The sequence below is a fragment of the Melozone crissalis genome, unplaced genomic scaffold, assembly GCF_028551555.1.
Source record: "Melozone crissalis strain CALT ecotype California unplaced genomic scaffold, PUWL_Pcris_2 ptg000214l_1, whole genome shotgun sequence".
Taxonomy (NCBI): domain Eukaryota; kingdom Metazoa; phylum Chordata; class Aves; order Passeriformes; family Passerellidae; genus Melozone; species Melozone crissalis.
The window spans coordinates 207,832-232,794 of NW_026535977.1; the positions used below are offsets into that span (position 1 = coordinate 207,832).

Below are 24,963 nucleotides of genomic sequence, written 5' to 3' on the forward strand. Positions count from 1 at the left end.
ACCTGCCTACACACAAGAGAGCTCCTGCCAGTACTATAGCTACCATAACCCCACAAATCCAAGTGAAGTCTGGAAGATATTTTTTTTTCCCTGCTAAAAAGTGATCTTCAAATGACAAAGAATTATTCAAGGTTTAACCTTTTTGTTCATCTACTGTGTTGTGGATGCTAAAGATCTCTCAAGGGCAGAGCTACTGTTCTTGTTCCATTTCACCAAAGACATAAGCACAGTGTCATCCCAGCAAACTACACTTTCCAGGAAAGAACGTCTGTAGGCTGGCTTCCATTTTGTCTTGCATATTTCTCTGTAAAGATAAGCACCAGTGCCTGGTGAACATCGTTTAAGAACACCAAACTTCCTGAGCAGATGCTCAGTTTGCTTCCAGCACTGCCTCCATATAGCAAAGCAACGACAAAAGCCACTTCCAGTTATGCAGCTCAATTGTATTAACAGCAGTATTTCTTCCTCTCCCTTTTTTTCTCCCCTAAATTTCCCACATCCTGTGCTGATAATAAACAGCTCCAATGCATTCTGTATAAATCCTGCTCTGTTGGCAACCCATGAATCATGTGGCAGTATAATTCCTCGTGCCTGCAGGGCACAGATAAAGGCTGCCCCGTGGCACGGGGCCAGTGCAGCACATTCACTGGTTCCAGACACCAGGAGTCGGCATGGTCACGCTGAACCCAGAAAAGGGTTTTACTCTTTTCTCTGTATATCTTATTCTTTTGTTAGTAACCACAAATCAAACTAGGCTCTGTGCTTGACTCGGAGCAACCAGCTCACTGGCCACCAAGTTTGCATCACAAAGGAAAGTCATCTCTGCTTTTCTAAACTCCCACATTCACAGCCTTTTTATATTAAGGCCTTAACAAACTCCATCTGCAAAGTTTCAAATTCAAAATTATCAAAGTTCGCATACATGTCTTTTAACTTTCACTTACATGTCTTTTAACTTTCTTTTAATCCTTACCGTAACATTGGCAAATATATTCCTGGGTGTGATCTACTAGCATTTATAATAGGATTTCACAGAAATTTTTTCTTGTACAAATATTTTAATATACACCACTTTCCATGAGGAGACACACACACATTAGACTGCACTAAACAACTGTTCGGTTATCTACTCCTGACTTTCCTGCTCTTTATTTTCTGAGAATAAGATTTGCTCTCTCCATATATGAAAGAAAATTATTCATAAACGGTCTCATGCTCCTGCAAACTTCAGTAATTTCTGTACAACAGTAGATCAGTAGATCAGAAAAACCTGACACCCACATTTCAAATTTTAAAGAAACAAACAAAAAACCTCTCCACTTGTTTGCATATTAAAACAAGCAACACCACCATACTCAAAATAAGTGAAAACAAGCTGCAGTGAATAGTCAGGGTGAAGCCCCCAGAGGCTGACTGGCAGCCAAGCAGGACAACACAAAATATTTCAGCAAAGGTTACACACAGTAACATTTAAGTTAAAGGCAGCTCAGTCGGGTAACTAAACGAAATGCCAGCTCAAATCACATTCCTGACCATCACACACAGTAATATTCCATGGAACTCACTCCAGTGTATCTGCAGCTGCAAAAAAGGGTTAATAAACCAAGAATCTATGGAAAAGCTTTGGATCCCTATTCATTTCAGGTAGACAGATGAACTCTAGCTACAAAAGCATTAAAAGAAAAAAATCTGTTTCTATTACCTTGATTGCTGTGTATTTATATACCTTTGTGAAAGAAAAAGAAGGAAAAAAGAAACACACTATAGGTTTTTTACTTGGTTTAGCTGTTCAGAAACTGTTTTAAATTATGGCACTCTTCCTCCATTCTGGTCAGAATTCACCACACAAAAGAGTTTGGGCTGAAATGAGTAACTTTGCCTTCTCCCACAGCCCAAGACCCCCAGAGATAAAATGAATTACTTATGAGGAATTTACCTGCAGAAAACTAAAACCATTCCTCTCCACGAGTGATACTTTCACAAGGGGCATGAATAATACTGCTTCAGAACTCCTCACTGGAGTCAGGAACTGCCTTTGGCAGTGGAATGCACGCTGGTTTGGGGAAGAGGTGAAAAAATTATGCGCAAACAAGTTGTTGCACCAGGATGGAAAATAAATTCTAAAGCCGCTGGTAGCCCCCTGGCATCCCAAGGAAGAAACTCAACTTTTCTACTTAGTTAGAATGCAGATGGCTAATATCAGTAGAGTCTAAAAGCTGGGGTAGTCTTTAACCAAAAGCAAAGAACTGAAGCTTTTGGAACATCCCAAACACTATGCCACAGCACGTGGGGACACCCAAACCAGACAGATAGCAGTGTATTAAAGACTCCAAGCAGGTCTAAGTTTCTCAGCATCCCTCTATTTAGAACTAGTGACAAGAAAAGTGGCAGAACCTTACTAGAAAAAGTGAACTTCCTTGCATCCAAATGCAAATAGATAAAAATAGATACAAGTCACTGTTTAAAGACTGAATAATACCAAAATAATTTAAACAAGAGATCCCCTTGTGACTCAGCATAATTATTTTTCTTTCAGAAAAGATTAGTTTTCAACCTAACTGAATCCTATCTTCCAAATGACCATATCTTCAAATGTAATTGAAAAATTGCAAATTCCCTTTGGGCTGTACTCCTCTTGAATTCTTTTGGGCACTCCATGACTGCTGCTATGCTTGCACTGCCCTGGGGACCATGACTGCTATTCTGGGCCACAGCAGACACACTCAGCTATGAATCTGGCACAGTTTTAACCACCTGGCCTGGATTCAGTGGCAGAGGCTCAAAGCACCCAAAATTCCTGTTTTGTCCTGAGGTGTGTAAAAGAGTAAGAGCATTGCCTTGCTTAAAATAGTGACAGTATTGTTGTGCTAATTACATACATCCACATAAGCACAGGATCGGTACTGTAGCCCCCAACACAACCTTCCTCATTCCTCCTTACCCTATTCTCGCTAATTACTTAAAATGAACAATAAAAAAACCCAAATAACAAAACCCCCCACAAAACTAACCCAGCCGAAGAACCTCTTCCAAACCAAACCATCACACTCAAGCACCTCAAACCAATTACTTTTAAAATTAATTTTAAAAATAATAAGCATTACATATATTCACACTGTCAGAATAAGAGGTCCCTGTATCAAAATCTTCTTTGACAAAAAACCCTGCAAGAGAATAGGAATTTCAGAAAGGACTTGCTGACAGAGCTGAAATTTCCTAAATGCATTCTTGTTGCTGTTCTAAACACTTACTTTCCTTTCCAGTGGTCCTTTATAACAAAGATTTAGAAGCAAAAGGCATCACAGCCTTCATGGACCTTCCTGTGACTGTAAGAACAGGAGTAATGAACACACGTTCATATTTCAGTTTAAGAGTTTTATTGCTAAGTTTTTTCACTAAAAAAGGATGGAGAGGGAAGCAAAATGTGTTTGTTTTTTGACTCCCAGGAATGTGTTTCATCCAGACCCCTGATTAATGAATTCTTGGAAAGGTGCTTGGTCTTCCTCTCTGAAGTTAATGGAGCATACTGCTTTGTGTAGGTAGGCTGAACTCTGCATTCTAACAGAGATGCTCTGTTGGGCACCACTCTGGAGAAGTCAGGGTCACATTTTTCAAATGCACACGGAGTCTGAAAATGGTGCTGACACATTTCTTCAAGCAGTTTTAAAAGTGCCTGAGGAGATACATGGGGCTAAAAAAAAAAAAAAAAAAGTATCTCAAATACCTAAAAAAAATGGGAAATTGGATGTCTAATTTGATTCAAATCCATTGAGCAGCCCATTGACATCTCCAGGTGTATAAGTATCTCCCATCAGAATACCTTTATAAAATCTACCCATAAGAGTTAACATACTCTTCAGCTACAGCAGAAGTTCTAACATGAAGGAAAAAAATGAAAAAACATTAAAAACTCATGTTTCCTTCTTAAAAAGCACCTTAGACAATCCAGTCCCATTCCAGACCTTTCAGTCTTTTTCCAGCCCAGTGTATAAGCTATGATTTCCCCAAAGGCTATACAGCACATAAATAGTAACATCTACAGTCTTAGTAGGTTACGTGCAAACTCTGTGTGTTAGGGGAGTAACTTTGTCATGCAGGATAAACTGCCTTTTTTCTTTGCACTGCTGTGGTAAATCCATGCTAAAAGGTAAAAAAGTAACAAATAGTGACATGCAGCAGAGCCTATCACAAATTACATAAATCTAATTCTACAGGTGAATGAAAATTATATAAGAATCAACTGCCTTTGCAGCAGCCAACTGAATGAAAAATATTCAGTGAAATTTATGTCAGAAATCTCCCTTTTGTTCAAGGGTATGATGTGTTGTGCTTTAAAAGACAAACAAGGTAGGACCGTGAAACAGAGGATGCCACAAATCATAAAGCCATTGAAAAGAAACTGTTATTTTTTAGGGCACTTTTCAGAAATCTGTAAGTTTGTCAGCAGAACTGGTTTCATTTGCTACTGACCTGACTCTTCAACTTTCTGAAATTAACAGAAGGGAACTACAGCAGCAAGCACCATGAGCAACATAAAAAGTTCATGGCAAATTTAACAATTTCCATGAAGATCAGTGAGGAATCTACTCTTCCCTTTTTCTCTTTGCTTTTTTCAACAAATTTCCTTTCAGTTCCAAATAAGGACAGACTGATTAAGAATCCCATTATATCTGAAAAGACTGGATTCAAATACAAGTTCTGGAGCTGAAAGTAGGTAAATTTTCATGTACATTTACTGCAAAGAAAATTTTCATTAGCAAGAAATTTTCAGAGTTATGTGAACAGTAACACTTTTAACAGAACCCTCAGAAGAAAGACGTGGGAGCACTCAGTACATGTTGCAAACAACTCTGTGTTTGAAGTGATATCACCAGGGAAATCCTGCAGTCACACATCACTTCAACTTCCAGAGAGACACTAGAGAAAAGGATTTATTAACAGAACTCGTACATTTCCAGCTCTGGATCTGAAGCTAATCAAATGTAGCAACACAAGCACTACTTCAGCTCCCTTCCCTAAAAACTGAAAGGTTAAGGAGAGACAGTGAACTTGATCAGCAGTAACAAGGACTATCTAGATTTAGAAAGAGGAAAACACAAACAAACAAACAAAAAATGTAAATAAAGATACCTGATACCGTAGCCTACATTCCAGCCTTTTCCTTTAAACATCTTGAAGAAACTATACCTCAAAAAGTAGCATCTTTTCTAAGACTGCATGTCTCTAAATACAGGTATACAAATTCCTCCTGCATGAATACGAACTGCTCTATTAACATGCAGCAGACCTTCAATGCTATTCATTGTTTTATCATAGACTGTTTTCATTTTTCATAGGACTTTGTTAATATTGACTCTAGAAGCAGCACACAGGAAAAAGAGCACTAAGCAGCACACTCTGCTCTTGGGTACAAACTCCAGTCTTTACACCTAGCTTAGAAAATAATCCACCTATATGTGACCTCCTTACTGCTCTGAAAACCAGGAGGAGGAGTAAGAGATTAAAGGAAACAACTTAAGCTGCCTTCCAGAAATGAATGTAGAAACCTTCATGTAAGGACATGCACCTTTTAGAATCCTAGCCCTGTCTCCTGCAAATGCCACTGTGGCTGAGACACTAACCTACATTCCAGGCTGCAAGCAGCACCCTGCCCGCAAACTCCGAGCCAGCTCAAGCTCCAGCAGTTACACCACATGGAAATTCTGACTCATCCAGCCAGCTAGGCCTACGAGGTTTAAAGCACTATCAGGCCAAGGATCTTGACAGAAACAGTCCCTTTCCCCCCTAAAAGTATCTCCCAATCAAACCAAACCAAACCTAATTCAAGGGAAATCAAACACACCAGGTGAACATTCTTGGAATTTTATTTCAAACATTTAAAGGGTACTTTGTCTAATATCAGCTTTTAGAACAGTTTAAATTTCATGGAGGACAAGAAAATGAAAGCATTTTAGAAATATGAGCCAAACCAAACGTCCCCATTAACCACTGTGTTCTTCAGGAAGGTGAGGTGTTATTAGAAGTGAATGGCCTCACAGTAACAGGAGAGGCTAATTTAAGATAAAGTGATGATCTGCTTAAAATAACTGCTAATAATAATGCAATATCATTACATTAGTTTAATGGTAATGACAACGTTTCCTTCTTTGGAAAAGCCAACTTACATATTTCATTGAAAAATTAAATTATTTTAATAAAGTATTGAAGGCTTTTTCTCATATGTTGCAGGGCTAATCCTGAACAAGACATGAATACATCACATAAATGAGCAACCACAATAAAATGAAATAAAGTACTTGAATCACTATTTTGGTATAGGCAAGCACACTAGACAATTTGATATTCTCTGAACATGTTTTTAAGATATTAAGAAAAATACTTGCAAAATTCATCACATATAGACACCTGTAGTCAATGGTTACATCCAATTTGTCTTAAAATAAAAGTGAAAAAAAATCAGGTAACTCTAAAAGCAGCTTCATCTAGGAGTTTCAGAAACATCAAATAAACAGCGTGGTCCATGCTGAGCATACAGAACAGGCTGCACACCTAGCAGGGAAACCAAACTGCAAATCTGGAAAAAAAAATGAACTGGCAGGAAAAGGGGGGAAACAAACCAAACCCAGGGCAAATAATGCTTTGCTTTTTCAAACTGCATAACACCCCTTCACTTCTTGTTACCGTCTCTTCAACTCCTTCAAAAGATAGCTCATGGATTATGAGGAACAATAGTTCAGATGTTAAGAATGCCAGTGTCCTATTCCTGTGGAGTTTATGCCACTGGAGTCAACAGGCTTTTTGTCTTCATACTGAATACCCTGCTCATTATGAGTTTCGCCTGCCTGAGAACAGACATGAACACTTCAGGCCCTGTGGTCCCTCCGAGAGGAGCCTTTTCCAGGGGCCACTGAGATGCTGCCTAAGGAACTTCAGAAAGCAGTAGAGAAAAGGAATACATCCCTGCCCTACTATCAAATACTCTGTACAGGGCTAATTCTAAGTCCAGACAGAGTTATTCACCACGAGAGGACTGCAGGCTGATAATGCCAAGGTCGTCTTAATGGGCAATGAAACTTTGGACATGACTATTTTGGGTCAGAGAGAAAAGTCTCTCGGGAAGCCTCTCAATGAAATTGGGTCTATGTGCCTATACTTTAATTTATACTGCAAAGACAGTCTTCTGTCATACCCAAGCCTGAAAGCCATTTGGACCCAGCTAATTATTCAGAACCTTCCTTGTCTCACAGGGATGACGTTATTTCAAAACAGGGTAGCAATAATTGGGCAGTAACCATCCAGAGCTTCCACGTTCAGAGATAATTTCTTTAGCAAGAGTCTAGCAATTACTTCTTTTTGAAAAGCTGCCAAGTTATTCAGCAGGAACAGAGGCAATGAGAATCTACAGCTATAACAATCAAAGACCTCAGTGTTCGATTTCGCTGAGGCAGCTGTGTGCCAAAATCCAAGCCTTCCAAGGATCTCAAAAACATACTAACCGCTGCCTTCTACAGGCAAAAAATCACATTTGTCCCTCATGACACAGACCTTCTGTTCAGAAGCAAACAAACCTGTCTGAAGGGTTCTCAACAGAGAAATTATTTTTCCAACACAAACTCATGGATCTGCATTTTAAGACAAAACATACCTACACACAACTACTCACAGTGTAGATGCTGTTGCAATGAAAGGAAATAGCTTGTAACTCTGGATGCACTTCTAATACACCCAGTAAAACTTCTGTAAAGTAGGGAAAAAAACCCTGAAGCGCTGTGATACAATGCTGCTCCAACTGCTGCTGCCAGATTTTGATGGAAATAGTAGAGACCAATTTCTAAGACACTTACACCTGCACAATTTGTTTTTGCTAAAAGACCCAGACTTCTACTCCACGGAGAGATCTAGAAATTTTCTTTCTTTCACTAAAAATACAGTAACAAATGCCCACGGTCTTGCCTTAGAACCAAAAAGCTGAGCAATGTAGACAACCATAGGCAACAGTGAGATACATGAAGTAAAATGATTTCAGATTCCACCAGAAAGGGTTGTCAAGGCAGATATCAAGTCAGACTAACATATAACATAGACACACTCAAAACCTTCATTTTATCTCACAAGAATACATATGCTAGAAATGTTCTGCTTACTTACTATTCCTGATGTGTGTGACAACATGTCTGCTTAGCAACTTGCAGACGAAATACATTCCTCTACTTCCTCTCCAGTGAGAGACCTCTGAATTTCGTTGACGTTAGTGAGACTGTGTATACAGCAAGGGATTTAAGGATGATAAGCCTGCAAGAATAAAGATCAACAGCTGCATGGTACTCTAAAAGTATTCAACTATTCTTGCTTTAAAAATACCATGATTGCAATGAGAAGAACTCAGGAGGGTGGTGGAGGGTGAGGTGGGAAGGGAGGACAGAAGGGAGGGGGAACAAAATGCACTGAATTCTCATCACTGAAGAATGGTGAAAAAAACCACCAAAAAAAGAATAAATAGAAACATAACCAATGTCTCCCTGTGTCAGTGAATCCTTGGTTATAACCCAAGATCTCACCTAAAAGTAATAAATTCAAGGTGAAAGGACATCTCAGACACCACAAATTGCCAGAACACTACAAAGCAGCTGATGCTCTGCTGAATGCAGTAACTGCTTTGCACACTGAAACCTTGGGCCCACAATTGTTGCTGTTGATAGTGCTCATTCACATTTATGCTGCTGAGATTTTGACAGGACCACATGCACTAAATTCTGACCATGCTACAAGACTGCATTTTTTTCGTTTGTTCTCCTGGCTTTCTGGTCATCACTACGCAAGCTGCATTGTTTAAAAACGATGCATGTTAGAAGGCAGGGATTCTTGCCCTCTCTTTGAGATCACACAATCTGTGACGAACAGGACAAAACAAAGAACAGATCAAAACAAAATCCTCATTTTTGGCATGAAGAAAGACAAGCATGGAGAATTTCAGCCACATGGGAATTTAGCTCTGTAAAATACTGCATAATGATTACATCAAGAGGCTTTGATTACTGTAAAATACAATGATACGTGCACTTCTAACAGCATTGGAAATCCTAAATGATTACACAAGCCTTTCATGTTTATTCATCAAATATTTAAAATACAGCATAGTACAAAACGTTGAACTAGTTTGCTTTGAGAGCAATTTACTGTGCTCTTCCAGCAAAAATTTGCTCAAGAAGATAAAGTCTCACGTTACGTCCAGTGCATATGTTTCTAACGTTATTTTTTAATAGAATTATTTCCTCAGCTTTAGTTTTTAGGTACAAATTTTCAAATGTAAACATTTACTGGTACAAGCATGGCTGTAACTGTAAAAGACACTTTTATGAGGCACACGGCAGAGGAAGAAAAATCTGTTCTAACAGATTGAATTTGCTGCTTTCAATTTCACAGAGCACACACTCCAAAACCTCCAAAGAAAAATCTGGTTCCAACCTCTGAGTACCTGCTCTCATAGCACAGAAGCAAGGGCAGACTTACCACTGCTCCATACACCTTTCTTTTCATCTTTTCAATCCTGATGGGATACTTTGCTCTGTTTGACATCAATCTCTACAAAGGGTGCAATGTCTACAAACCCTTCAGAAGGGGTAAGCAAGGAAGGAGATAGGAGGTGGGGTAGCCCCACATGTTAGGAAGGGCTCTGTTAGGATTGTCTAGAGCTGGGACTCAAGGAGAAAAAGAGAGTTTGTGGCCCTTGGAAGAAAGGGAAAGCAATGCAGGAGGACTACAAGGATTCCATTCGCTTATACAGGGAGAAAATTAGAAAGACCAAAGGCTAGCTGACATTTCATTTGGCGTCTGCCATCAAAGACAGTAACAAATGTTTCTATAAATACGTTAGCTACAAAAGGAGGGCTAAGGAGAACCTCATCTTTAATGGATGCAGAGACACACAGAGACAAAAGACGAGGGAAAGGCTGAGGTACTTCAAATGCCTTCTTTGCTCCAGACTTTAATAGCAAGGCCAGCTGTTGTCTGGCTACCCGTGCATCTGAGCTGGAAGAACTGATCAAGAAATGAAAAACTGACAACAAATAAAAAATGACCAATGAGAACAAACAAATCTCATCCTTGAAGTGACTCTAACATTTCCATGTTGCTGCATTTAGCTCAAGGAAATCCTTCACCCCTGTGGTGTGCCTGGGCTCCCTAGGAGGGCTTCAGTATCCAGCACCAGCCATCCCTCCTGAGGGATGAGCAGCTCCTCCAGTGCCTTGTCCAGTAAAATTTACAGGAAAATGCAATCATTTACTAATTCGTTCTTTTCTTCCTAAGCAATTTTCAAGGCAACCCTTTAAACTCTCAGAGAATACCATTAGTCTCATTGCTAGGTACTTGTACAAACCTTTGCCCAAATGTCAGCTCTTAGAACAAACCTTTGCCTGATGTGAGGCAGCAAATAACATTTGATTGGCAGAGCAGGTGGAAAAGGAAAAGAAAATAGAAAATTAACAAACAGTAGGTTACAATTTTCCCTGAAGATACAGGAAGAGGGAGGAGTTTTCCTCAATAAGAAAAGAAAAAAAAGTAATAAAAGGGTAGGAGAAAAAGTAGTAGATAGTTTCAAAGGGAGAAAGATTTTTGCAAAACCAAATCCTCCCACTAAATTTTCAAAGGTGAGGTGCAAAGAGCAGTAAGGCTACAAATGGACTTTAAGCCTATAACTGTAACTTGACCAGTCTTGACACTTCTCCTCAATTCTCTTACAGATAGACTAAGATATATGAAACCTATTTGTAGCTCAGCCACTTCAAAGAAAGAATTTATATCAATATAAACCCAAAGAAAAGTCAGTAGTTTGACTTTCCCTTTTTGCATCCAAGACTTTTAAAAAATACGGAAACAACTGACAATACTTTAGAGGGATTCAACATGCAGGTGCCTCGAAGAATCAAAAGACGTTCCTCTCCTCCTCCTAATAATGATGTTTAGTAAGAACATCCAGCCTGATGCAAAAGGAAAACTAAATCTATCATCAAATATATATTTATGAAAAAAATAGATGATTTTGCAGAGAAAGATGAACATCTAAAGCTTTAATGCAAGTACTTCTGTGGGTAGGACTGTAGCAGACTACAGTACTGCTCTATTACGGAGAATGAGATAATAGGAGTTTCTAGTTTAAGGCAATATTTCTCTGCAAATCCTGCAGAGACAGCAGGGAACACAACTGATAAAGGGAAGACTTAGGTGTTTTTGTCTTTAAACAAAGTATACCACTTTGCTTCAGCTTTTGAAGATAAACTGTTTCGGTATTTTTAGCATTCGCAGGAATGAGGGACTGTGTGCACTGTGGTGCAGGCAGAGAACGGGAAGGCGAGGTAGAGATTTCACATTGATCTCTGCCAATGCATTTTACACACTGCCCTGCAGCACTCCTGGTGCTCCAGTGTCCCCTCAGCAGAGATGGCAAAGGCACAAGGACCAAACTGCATGGTGGTGGTGGTGTAACAGGGATCAGTGCCCACAAGGGAACACAGAACGCTGTCACTTCAGATTTGGCTTAACTCAAAACGCCTCTGTCGTGATGGACAGGCCTCATTTTCCAGCTCACCCCAGCAGGATTCAATTTTAACAGGGGCGCTTGCAAAATCAAGAAACACACAAAGCAAAGCCTTTTGCAAAATATCATTCCCAGTGAACAGGTTTAATAGAAAATTTAAACCCCAAAAGTTAGAAGACAAGTTATTTAAAGCCTGAGTAATCTTAAATTGCCACTTTACAAGATATATTCCCATATCAAAAACAGAACTTCTAGCCCCACTACTTCTAAGATTATCAAATGAGTCGACTTTTATTCTGAGTGATTAAGATGAAATTTGGGGAGTAAAAAAAGGGAGACCGGACTGTCAAATGCAATATTTTAACAGTATTTTATACATCCAGTTTCTCCTTGCCCTCAGGAGATAACACTGGAGTGGCTGTGTGTAACTTTCAGTACCGCACATGAATTCCAATAGTAATATCCATCCAAAGGAGATTATCTTTGAAGGGATGACGCAAAGATCAGATATAGAAAGTTCCCAGCAGGTTCAGAAAGTTGCTCCTGCCTCTGTTCCCAGCACTTGTCCATGTGTGGATGAAAAAGAAGTGGCCAACTCACTGGGTATGAGGTTAATTCTTGCTGCAGGATAGACATATTCCAAACAAAGAACAACACCCACTGCCTCCCAGATGAGGAGCAGAGGAGGAGGAGGAGTCCACACTGAGTAGACTTCTCTCAGTGGAACACAAAACCATCAGCTTTGTATTCTCTGTGGCTCTGCCATGCAGCAGTGGTACCTGACTCGTGCTATGCAGTATTGTCCCAGAGAATGAGCCCAGCTTCAGCTCTAAATCTTGCCAGACCAAACTGGGCTAACCTACATGCCTATAAGAAAGGTAAGAACAGCATGCCTGTGCAAAAGTGGGACAGAGGTAATTTTTCAACGATTTATAAGCCTATAATTCTGATCTTATTTGACAATGACATAGAACAGGTACAGCCCCAGCATTACAAAAAACCCAACTTTATAAAATCCTAAAGACAGTGTAGCTCAAGCCAGCAAAACATAAATTTGCCCACGGCAATATGAGAAGAAAAATCTTTGTGATGTAGAAACAGATGTCACTATGCATTTCTCACAATATGGCATTACCCACCGATCTGTATGCGTGGCTTCGCTGGAAATATTTAAAGGATATTTCATAAGCGTTTCAGCTACGTTGTTCTGAGTATATCTAAGTGAACTGGGAATACCATAGTCTTTCTTAAAAGTTTCTATTTACGTGAAAACTTACAGTAACAAATCACTTAGAAAGACTAGTCAAAACAAACAAAAACCCCCCTTTCATCAACCTAAAAAGCCGCAATAACAGAAAATCTGACACAGCCAAGATATAATTATGATCAACATCAGACAGAGAAGCATAAAAAGTGAGAAGTGCAGTCTGAACATTCTGGGTGTCAAGCAGAGTGAATGTGATCCCAGCTGCACAGTATTTCAATATAATTAAACCATACTTCTTACATAATGGAAGTGAAGTGACAGTCAAGAGTGAAGCAACTAAAAGCTTCCTGGTACAGGAATACTAGCATTGAAAGGTAATTTTCAAGATTTTTTTTTTTTTTAAAGAGCAGGCCAAAAATAAATTCTGGTTGTTTCTCAATGAGGAGCATCTTCTTTCACTTTAATGTTATCACTTGTGTGCACAACTCAAGAAGTATTTAGTTAGTTTTCTATTATAGTAAAATTCCAGCAGATTTGAAAATGAGAGCAAATTCTCTTGTACAGTCAGAGCCAGGTTTAACAAAACCCAAGTGTCATGGTTTGACCCGGAAACAGGATTTCTGGGATGTTGTGTGGATGGGGCCAATGAGTGCTCAGATTTGAATATTGCCATCTGGCCTAACCACTGGGCACTGGGATCCACCTCTGAGAACACAGGGTAAAAGCAGGGCTCTCCCCCGGCAGCTTCTCTTTGGATTTCCGGCGGCGAAGGAGTTGGGTCTCTTCCCCCGGCCCAGTTGCTGGCTGGGCGGGGGGAGGGGAAAAGCCATGCGGCCCGGCCCGGGAGAGGTAGGCCTGGCCCCCCCCAAGGGTGGAAGGAAGAAGTAAAGAAATGCCAGGAAGCAATGGGCAGCCTGTTCCCCCCCCTTGGAGACAGACAGAGAGAGAGAGAGGGCAGCCTGTGTTTGTGTGCCGTTACCTTGAAAGCAGTAAACATGTGCTGGCAGCAGGCAGCCCGGCTGAGGAGATGGGGGGGGTGCAGCCAGGAGTCCAGCCGCTTGGAGGAGTTTTTCACCCTTTTTTTTTGGACAATGAAAACTTCACAGAACATTACCCCTTCCTAGACGAGAGATAAGAGTGGAGGAGGACGAAGGAAATGAGCGAGTGATGAAGGTCTGGACCAGAGAGAGAGAGAGAGTGAGAGATGTTGGAAAGATGGAGAAGAGGGAGTGGCATTTTATGCTGGACTCTTTTGTGTAGCCATGGACAGAGCTATGTTTCCGTGTAATACAGAGACTGAGTCCAGGGGGAGAAATGTCCCAGAGCCAAAGAAGATTCAGTGTGGGCACCCCTCGGCCCCAGGGGGTATATAAAATATGGGGGGGACAGATGTCCCAGAGGTGAGAGATTGAGCTTTTCTGGAACTGGACACAGCCTCCTTAAAAGGACAACCCTGGAAGCAGCCCTGATTCTGGTCCGGTGGTGAGAGCACCGGAACAAGGACGGAAAAGGCCACCATGACACATGGAAGGACTCCCTCTCCTCTTGAGGAACTGAAGTCGAGTATTCTAAAGGGTGGTGCTGGACCCAGAATTGATTTTGGATTGTATTGTATTGGGAATTTGGGGGGGGGAGGAGGAGGAGGAGAGTGTTTTTGTGAGGTTTTCATTTTCCTTGTGGTTTTTTTTTTCCCCTTTCTTTTGTGTGTAGTTTGGTAATTGTTTTTGTAGTTTAGTTAATAAATTTTTCTTCTTTTTCAAGTGAGAGCCTGCTTTGTTTATTCCTGGTCAAAATCTCACAGCAGACACCAGAGAAGGTGTATTTTCATGGGGGCATTTGGCCTTGTGCCAATGTCAAACCTTTGACAACAAGAAAATGCTTTACCCGTGATGTACTCACTGCCCTTTTCCCGCCTTCTCTACAGTCTTCTATTTGTGGTAGTAAAATCCTGCTGAGTTTAATTCATGCACAGAATTCACTTCCTATAGTTGCATCAAAATAAATAAGAAAAGTTAAAGTATTTATTTGTGACAAGAGATATTAACTACTTTGAGCTCATTAACTGAGGCAAGCAGTAGCACAGCCCTGATGCTGTGGGAATTATTGCTGTAACACGATTTCTGCAGAACAGCTCACAGTCCAATCCAAGGTTTATTTCTGCTACAAATGCCCAATGATTTGAGCTCACATCTGCTCTGGAGCACAGCCTGGAAGAGCAGGGCATGCCTAGCAGGCCTGGATTCCCCCCCACCCAAAACTGGATTACCTGTCCGTTTGGAGGAATGGTGGGACTACATTTGGCAGCTGTAATACGTGGCAGCACTTTTTGAAGAACAGGAAAGCCAGCTCTGCTGCAGACTGGAGAATCAGAGCTGTGACACCACAGCCCTGGGAGCAGTTTCACTGCCAAAGGGACATATCCAGTTTGTTTGGTTTGATCTCCAAGCATGGAGATCCGTGCTGTTGCAGCTATGCTGGTAATGATATCAAATTATAGCTCGTTTTAACCTGACTCTTATGAGCCTACATAAACATCCAGACTTGAAAAAAAATCACCCAAACTAATAGAAAGCATGATGGTTTCTAATTAATTACAGGTAAGAAAGTCAAGTGATAGCATGACTGAGATTCTGGGATGTAAACAGAAGTGGAAATATTGCCACAGACGAAGTTGCAACTAGGGTAGCCTGGGGTCATTCACATATGCTGCAGCTCATCTTGATTTAAATCTTGCATCTTATTTAATTTTTTATTGCCTACATCCAGCTTAAAATGGTTGAGTAGTAAAAAATGCTAAATGTATGTAAATCAGAGATGAGATCAATACTTGCCCCCACAAAAAGGTCCTACAGCACAGATCTAGAATGTTTCACATAGGAACAATACAAATGCTACGACAAAAGAGAAAGGTATTATCTCGTGATTTACAAGCTACATCAGTGGGATTCCCTGGGAGAGACTCTAGTCCTGAACTACAATTGTAAGGAACAGTTACAGAAAGTCCTTACATGTTTGCAAAAAGCTTATCAAGTTCTATTAGTTCTCTAGGGTAGATCTTCTCTTTCATAAGTGGCAGTAGAGGAGCCTGGAGCTAGAAAAGCAGTAACACAGGGAAAAAGTACTACCAACCCAGTTCACTTTTATCACTTACTGATAGGATATTATTTTCCAGCATCTGTCAGTCAAAATGAAACTGGAAGGGAAGGACAAAGTCCAACTCCATTAACTCAATGCCTGTTACCTGTCCACAGGTGACAACTCTATTGAAGAAACAGCAGATCCCATTTTAAGTCCCTGTAGTCTAATCCAACACCAAATTTAAAATATATACATTATAAAATGCATATACATGTCCCTTCCCTTCTTAAACAGAGAAGAAATTCAGATTTGATGCTTAAGACACTCCACATATTCCCATGAAAGAGCACAGTGAGGGGACAGAAGCAACCTGCTGGCTCACAAAGGTTGAAAATTTAAACAAATAGACCAATAATTTTCTACCTGAAAAAATTACAAGTTCTCAAAACATAGAACTTTACTTTTGTAAGCAGCTCAAAGACAGTCCCAAGCTTCAAATCATGTCCTCGATTACCTTCTTCTAGATAATGAACATATATACAGCCAGGACAGAAGCTTGCACTTGCTTTCATCATGCTGGGTGCCAACTACAGAGCAATTCAGTCAATTCAACACAGGTGTCAACGTGGCCATTCTTGATGGCTGAGAGCAAACTAATCAGCTGGACTCCAGCCTGCTGCAGAAGAAAAATACACATCTCCCACAGGTCCTGTTATGACATCTAGCTCTGTCCTAGGCTAAGACAAAGGCTTAGCCCTTGTCTAAGGCTGTCTTGGATTATCTGGAACACATCAAATAGTACTCAAGCTCTTTATTTGGCAGTTTAACCACTCAGATTGTTCCTCTGACCTCCATGTATCAGCCCAAGTGAGTAACTCCCAAGAATAAAAAGCTGACTCTGTACTCAAGAGTCTACAACACTGGAACCCCAAATGATTCACCTTTAGCTGTAGAGTTTGGACTGCTACAAATCAAGAACAAAAGCAGCAACAGAAAGCTGCAGGTATCACCACCCAAGAGATTAAATAGGAGTAGCTCTCTCCCAAGTTACAGGCTCTACTGTCATTCTGGTTTATGCAGAGAAGTAAAATATTATCAGAAATATATTTCTGAAAAGTTATTCACAGCAGTGCTATCAGAGTCTATTCCATGTGTTCTCTGCTCTCAAAAAGCACAAGAGAGCAGTCTTTTCTTTGCCAGGAATACCTGTGCTGACTCATGTAACCAGTTAAAAAGCCAATAGCAAAAAGCCCACCTTAAGTGCATGGTTCTCTTTCTCTAGTCTCTAACATATCAACAACAGATGAAGTAGATTTTAGGCACAAGAGAACAACAAAACCAATTTGACATCAAACCATCTCCCCAATTTGCTAATGAGAGCCGAAGAACAACACAGCAAGAAACTCATTCCTCAGTCAGATCTGTGCACGGACTGAAGCAAAGCGCTTACCGTGTCTTGGGATTTATCTTTGACATCGTAGACCGTGAGTTTTATTTTAGTTTCCTCATAGATGGGGTATTCCGGTGGGAAGGTCACACCAGTCAGAAACAGAGGATCTTTTGTACCCTGTGCAACATGGGCAAACACTCAGTAAGGACAGCTGAGCAATGTGAAGGGTGTCACTGTGGAGGTACAGAAACCCAGAGGGTGCCAGCTGTCTACAGCAGAGAGATGGAAACAGCTCAGTTTTATTACCCAATCAAAGAGAAAAAACAAACAGCCTTAAAACTTTATCAGGAAAGCTAAAAGCAAACAAGCAAAACCCAAACAAAACTACAAGAACTTCCTGGAAAGTTTTTTTAACTGGGAAGGATATGAAGTGCTTCAGAGGCAGAGCCTGCTATCACATTTTTAAACAGCTCAGCTAGTACCAGGTTCTGGAATACAACCTATAATAACCAAAAAACCTTTCTTACTCCCTCAACACTTTTTGAAAGTACCAAAATTTCATCTTAATTTAGATGAACTAAGGATTTAACATGCACACACATACAAAAAAGAGCAATCTTCATTAAGCCACAATACTGAGTGTATAGAAATGCTACAGAGACTCTCAGTATTACATTAAGGATACTGATTTTGTGGAGAGGGGATTGAAATATTCCTCTTTAGGCTGTACTGCTATAAAATAAAATTCCTGTGCTTTGAAACATTATGATTACACTTAAAAGCTGTACACAGAACTAACTATATCATAGCTAAAGATGTACAATTAAATGAATAATGCAAAACATTATTTATAATTTCTTCATGTTTAATTACACCTAATTGCCAAAGATTACCAGGTGGGTATCATTAAATTTTCCATTAAGTAATTAAAAAAAAAAAAAAAAAGGCTTGTGCACGACAAAGGTAATTTATCTTACGGATTAACTTTCTGTGACCCTGCCTTGCCCTCCACCAAAGCTTGACTACAAAGCCAAGAACCTTGATAAAACAAATTCAGGAATTTATTGAGGTCTAGGACATTGTATTAGGAAATGCATCAACTTCTATTTCAAAGAATACATGGTTATCTATCCATCTTTTGCACAACATCATTCCAGACAGTCTGCAATGAGACATCCTGATCAGATACAAGATATTTGAATTAGACAGTTTCAGGATGGTTGAGGGCTGAAATCATAATAATTTAATTAGTAGTTGGTTGAAAGTAATCACACAAAGACCTCATGAAATATTCTCATTGTATTTAAGAGTTAAAACAAGCCTCTGGTGAAATCATGTGTGTGTTTACAATGAGACTTTCCTGCTCTTAATGAATCTCCCCTGTAAGTTAAGCAAGTTACATCTACATTGCTCACCCTTCATTTTCTCTGAACCATTTTCGCTGTTTCTGACACCAATGCTTACAGGGCAAAGTCAGGATTAGCAAAGCAGCCTCAGACGACTTTTGTTGTCACGTATGGTACCAATTACTAATTCTTACATGTAAAGTCACAGACATTACATACACACATTTCTTTCCCAAATTATAGATCTAGAGTAATATTTTTCAAATTGCAAAAGCATCAGCTCTTTAATGGAAAAAATAGAACAAAAACCAAATAGGATAACAGACCATGTAATACACCTATGCTTTTCTGCATTTAAAAATATTTTCCAAACTCACTATACTCTTAATTAAGTTTTATTTTGCATTGCCTTGTCCCTTCATGAGAGCAACTATTCCCTGTTTCATTCTAAACCTGTGTCTGGAGAATTGGAATATTCTCCATGCCTCCACTTGGAACAACAGAGCTTTCATGAGAAGCCAAGTGAATTTCTCTTGATCCTGCTTAAATGCCAAGAACTACAGCACACTTCAGTATGCTTTACTAACTGCCAGGGTGTGCTTGTCTTACCTGGCACTATGCACCAACTTGTTTTATTCCTAACTCACTTTCTAAGGAAGAAATGAGCAATGGAACAATCAGCATGTTAATTGAGTAAGGAAGACTCTCACCTCCACGATTTCAGTGCTCGAATACCGCGCGGCAATGTGCTCTGCTGGATGCACCACTGAGACCTGGACAAACGTGCTCAGCTTCCGATCACGAGTAGCAGCCACTAGACCCTTGCACGCTGGAGACAGTGCAAAATAAAAATGAAATACTCCAAAGCAAACTCCAGGAAAGTGCTGTCAGAGGCACAGGACAAAGCAGACCACGCTCCAGCTCCAGATTAAATCTCCAGAGACGAGTCCATTTAACAGAGGAAGTCCCTTGGAAGTAACCTACCGAAATAGGAAGTCACATGCCGCAGAACTGAGCTGAGGTCTCCTTTCCACTGAAAACATTTGCAGCTTCTGCAAAGCTCCCTGCCAGAGGCTCATCAGCCCCAGCCCACCAGTGTGCACACGCATACGCTGCAATAGTAAGGAATTTTACCGAAGTACTCATTTCATTTGCCCACAAAATCTCTTTTAGCAGCCTGATTGGATCTTCTCTTGTCTGACAATTTCCCCAGTTACACAACCTTTTCAAACACATTCTAAAACAGCTAATTGCTACCAGTGGTTAAGCTGGTTTCTATCGTTTGTTACTACTTGTGAACTTAGAGCTAGTTGTCAGGTATAAATCTACATACCTAAAAGCAGGCAGCAACAATCAATTCTTTTGTCAGGGTATACAAATGAGAAATGCATTCTGCCTATGTGGCATCATTCTTAAAACCCATTCTACCTCAGAGAGAAATTCTGTTCTAATAATTCACTTTTATCCTGGACTCAGAGTCCCTTACCATGAGATCATTCTTTACACTTCCACACCTTATGCCTTCAAAATGAAAGGGTCAAAGCACTGAAGAAAAAGAAGGAAGGAAGAAATAAATAAACGCATCATCAGCTACTCCACAGAAGGGACACAGATTAATGAGCCATGCATTGAAATATATATGTATTTTATATATATATATATATATATATATGTATATATACAGGAATATACAGCAGTGAACACTGCTGTGGGATCTACCCAGTGCTTTCTGCAGGGCAATAAACTATCCTGGGCTCCCAGAAGCCTGAGGCAAGCAAAGACAAGACCATGGTCCAGAGAAGGTAACTGTCAAGAAAGAGCTGAGAGTATTTTTATGAGCCTGCATTGCCTACCAGGGGCTTCCTCAAGTGCAGCTGACCTTTACCTTTCCAAAAGGTGAGTCAGATTATCCTCACAGCAAGCAAGCTTGGTCTGATGAGAAACCAATGCTACAAAAGCTCTGATACATACAAAAGGCCAAGTCAGCTTGTTTTACACCTTTTTTTTTTTTCCTTTGGGCTCGAACCTGCTGCTGGAGTAAATAAAAGGAAAACTAGCTGAAGCTTTTTCACTACTCTTTTATTACAGTTAAGAGAGGCAGGGAGACAATTAAATCTAACCTTCAGAGATTAAAGTTTTTGCTTTAGCCCAAATTGCCAATGAAATCTCCTGGTATATAGTTTCAAATTGACCCCTATTTTAATTTGGTGGAAAAAGTGGGATAAGCATAAAAGTTTGTGCATGATGAAGCCTTCACAAAAGAGCTGATGTAACAGCACCAGGCTCAAACAGCGAGTTGCCAGCAAGTCTTTGCTGCTAAGACTCACTGCCTTATTAAAATGACTGAATACTAGCACTACTTGACATCATCTTAAAAATTACAGTCGATGTCGTGCAAAGCAGTTGTCAAAAGGCTCAGCAGACACCTTCTGACGCTATTTGACTTTGTCCTCTCTAAAGCTGATCACGAGTAGTAGCAGATCACTGAGATTTCCAAATACAGCCAGTTCCCCCCACAGAACCTGACCTCATGCCACCATACAACCCTTAAATACTGCACTCCATAATCATCTTTTTAGAATGTAGCACAGTTTCAGAGGAATGGCAAGAGAGCTCATGTTCACCAGAGGCTGGAACAGCGAGACAGTCCAATTTTTCACACCTACCACACAGGAAGGCTAGCTGGCTCACAACTCACTAGAATGCAACAAAAGTGAGAAAAACAAAGACACACAGAGACACCTAGGAAAAACAAAATCAGACCCCCAAAAAACCTTATCAGTGTCTCTGGTAGGAGCTCTGCAGCCGAACTCTTGGAAAATGTACTACCGCATGATGAATCGAGGCAAAACCCTCACAAATAATCATTTGATCTAGTTGTGTCTTGTCTCAAATACATTATCTAGATGTGACTAAATCTTTTAGCTGCCAAGAGCACAGGCTTTTATGCTACTGAGAAACCATTAACAATAGGAAGAAGATTTGCACTAAGTGGTCACCACCTTGCTGCTATCTGAACATAGGAGGCAATTTATTTCCATGACAGTACTGCAATCCAGTCATTAGATTATTTTTCCTGTAAAAAGGTGGCCTAGCAGCACGATCTTGACTTTCATTGGACAGAGCTGACAGAAAAATAACTCATCTGCATATCTCCAGTAGGGAGGATCAGCACAAAGCATCAGAACTCTTCGGGAAACACTGGTGCAGAGGATAAATGAAATTAAATGAAACCTGCATCTACTTCGATAACAGTGTTATTTATCTCTACTGTGACACTGGACTAGTGTTGTTCACCACTCTCCTTTCAGTCAGAGAGGATATTCAATAAAGTTATCCCAGTAAAGAACACAGAAGTTGCCAGTTTGAGCCACAGTACATCACTTCCCTTCAAAACAGCCCAAATTAAAAGTTTCACAAAACAAAAGGACTACTTTTAAGCTGATGCCAAAGAATAGAAGCTTGTTATATCCTGTTCACAGCCTGGCAAGCTCCACAGCCCCATGCTGCATTATCGCCCTTTCAACAATTTTACTATCAGCACCTTAGGTCTTCAAAGAAACAAAGTGGACAAAGTGAAACATTACGCAGTTAGGAAAGTATGCTATATATTTAAACAAGTTTGTTAGGTAGTATAGGCATGCCCCTCAAAGAGAAACTGATAAAAATACAAGCATGGAAGGCATTCTGAGGCTGTTTCCTTAACTGCAAATGTAGCATTGTGAGAGCAGGTAACAACATCAACTCACTTTCCACCATAACCTACGCCCAAGCAGAGCACAGGTTATGTTGCTTCTCAATGCTTCAGAATGTCTGAATTAACTCTGGAAAAATTCATCGACAAAACACAGTGAAATGAAGCACCAGCTTGTACTTACATGCCAAAAGTATATGAATCTACTCATTGTGACTGTTGACTCAGAGTGTAAAAGCCTGAGTCATCCATTCCCCAGTGACCAAACCTTTGCTGAGCCTATCAGCGTACAAGGAATGTTTAAGGAAGAACCGCATTAAGAATAACTTATGCTTTAATATCAACAAAGAAAAAAAGTTAGGATAGCAGGAAGAAACAAATCCTCTACTGATATTTCACTGTTCTCTGTGCTGCACTGACAGGATGACTGTGCCCTCTGCCCTTCTGAGTGTGTGCCTACACAAAGAAATGAAAGACTGGTTACTGTTTCCTCATGGGACCTTGGAGGATTTTTGAAAAATGTTATTTCTATATTGGAAGAGAGTACAGAGAGAAAAACTAAAAAAAAACCTATTAGCATATAACAGTAAGAAGAAAGGAAACAAACAAAACCCAAAATAGAAATAGCCTGGAAATTCACCATCTACCTTCCCTGAAACTGTAACACTTCTGACCAGGCATTTTGCACTCTCTGCTCCAAGCACAAAGCCCACTGGAGCAAAAAAGAATTAGTCTGGCAGAGAAACAGAGAGATGCAGCATCTCCCAGAAATGGAAAAGATCCAGTAGCCAGAACAAACAACACAGGCAGCGGGAATGAAAGACATTCCCAGCTCAGAGTTGTTTGGGAAATGAGGCAAGAAGGATATCAAAAATTGGGAAATGGCATTGAAACGGAATCGTTTATTTTTGCTAGTGAGGAAAAATACAGTACCCTGGTGAATGTCTCCTCATACTCTGGATTCACACAATGTATGTATCAGCCCATCTCACAGCGTGCAAGGTAGCTCTTTCTTTAACCAGGGACAAACACCGTTTCCCCACAGCTTCATTTCTTCCCATATTCCAAACCAAAACATTTTCCAGGGGCTGGCTAGGAACAGGAATTCACAACACAGCCCTGTTGTCTCCAGGGTATGCTATTTTGTACGCTGTCCAAACAACAGAAAATGAGTAGCATCTGATGGCAAGGGGCATGGGAAAAGCCTGTGCCTCACATGCACATATATATGTGAAGGTAATGTTCAAATTTTTACTCATTCATCGACAGCGCAGAAGCATTATTATCCCAGAGCAACTTAGTTTATAAGCAATAATGTACAGTCTGTCTTGATAAACTAATCAGTAAGGTGTAGCTATTCCTTAGTGGGCAAAAGGACCTGATAGAGAAGGGAATGCCAGACTTGGCAATTTGCAATGTGGACTCCCAGAATAATTCACCATGCAAGACTAAATTAGAATGCCCATGCTATCACAAAATGAGAGCACAGTTACACAGCCATGCAACAGGTATGCATTAGGAGGGACACCTTTTAATTGTAGCAACCAAAATAGATGCTCAGACTCAGGTGAACTCTATCATGAAAAGAAACTCAGGGCAACAGAAAACTACATTGGAGCATATATACAAATAAGTAAAGATCCATTGATTTTTACCCATGGAGACATTCAAGATCACTGTTCCTGTCTCTGGGGGTGAGAGGCTTCTATAAAAATAATAAATCTCTTCTCCAGAACATACGGCTGGTTGCCAAAGTAACCTAGTTATATTTTCAAGGAAAGGTACATACATAAAACGATTAGTATCCTTCAGGGAGGTATGTAACAAACAGCAGGAAGAAAATTTCTACCAGTAATCCAAGGAGAAAGATGATAGGGAAGTCTTACCAAATTAATCATTAAAAAAAAATAATCTCTAAGACCTACAAGTACAGGTTTTGAGGGAATAAACCCCCACAAGCACAAAACAATATGAACAGTACTAACCATACATAATCTATCAGTATGCTGCCCAGAAAAACCTCAGTCATCAGCCACTTAATTTGCAGCTAAAAGAACATAATTATTTATGAGTCACTGAAGTAAGATACACATGAATGCTGCTGGGGAGAAATGCTGTACGCTGGTAAGGGATCATGCCCGTGAGTAGAGATGCCAGCTGCACTCATCATCTCATTTGCAGATGAAGCGATTAATGTGGTTAGAATCATCAGGGTGCAACCCAGAGGTGATCTCTCTCAGACCAAGTTTAGAATCACCAGGGTGCAAACCAGAGGTGATCTCTCTCAGACCAAGGTTAGAATCACCAGGATGCAAACCAGAGGTGATCTCTCTCAGACTAGGGTTAGAATCACCACCAGGGTGCAAACCAGAGGTAATCTCTCTCAGACTAAGGTTACAATCATATGTGTTCAGCACCCATCCAGTGCTATTCACATTTGTTGTGCATTGATCTGCTGCTAACGTCAGACAATCGGTTCCTGCACATCCACAACCTTCCTCCAGCTTTATTTACAGTTGTGAGAACCGAGTTCTGTCATCTTCATGCTCTAGGCTTCAGCTACACAACAGCAACATGAGGAGAACTTAGAGCTTGGCTTAGAAAAGCTCCTCAAGTAATGAAACAAACTGGTTTTGATCAAAATTTTTAAACTTCTGTAATTTTTGAAAATGCATCGGAGAATACACATCTGCTTATTGCTTTCAAGTAATT

At 40.2% G+C, this 24,963-nt stretch overlaps 1 protein-coding gene across 1 annotated transcript in view; it reads right to left on the reverse strand.

Moving 5' to 3' along the window:
* Positions 1-17,285, reverse strand: part of LOC128949280 (inositol polyphosphate 4-phosphatase type II-like) — a gene marked incomplete at its 5' end in the record, with an annotated part of 125,004 nt that extends 107,719 nt beyond the window's left edge. Inside the window, one exon of the mRNA XM_054294139.1 lies at positions 17,272-17,285. Coding sequence (XP_054150114.1) covers positions 17,272-17,285 — 14 coding nt within the window. The remainder of the gene's footprint in view (positions 1-17,271) is intronic.
* Between the last annotated feature and the right edge of the window lie 7,678 nt (positions 17,286-24,963).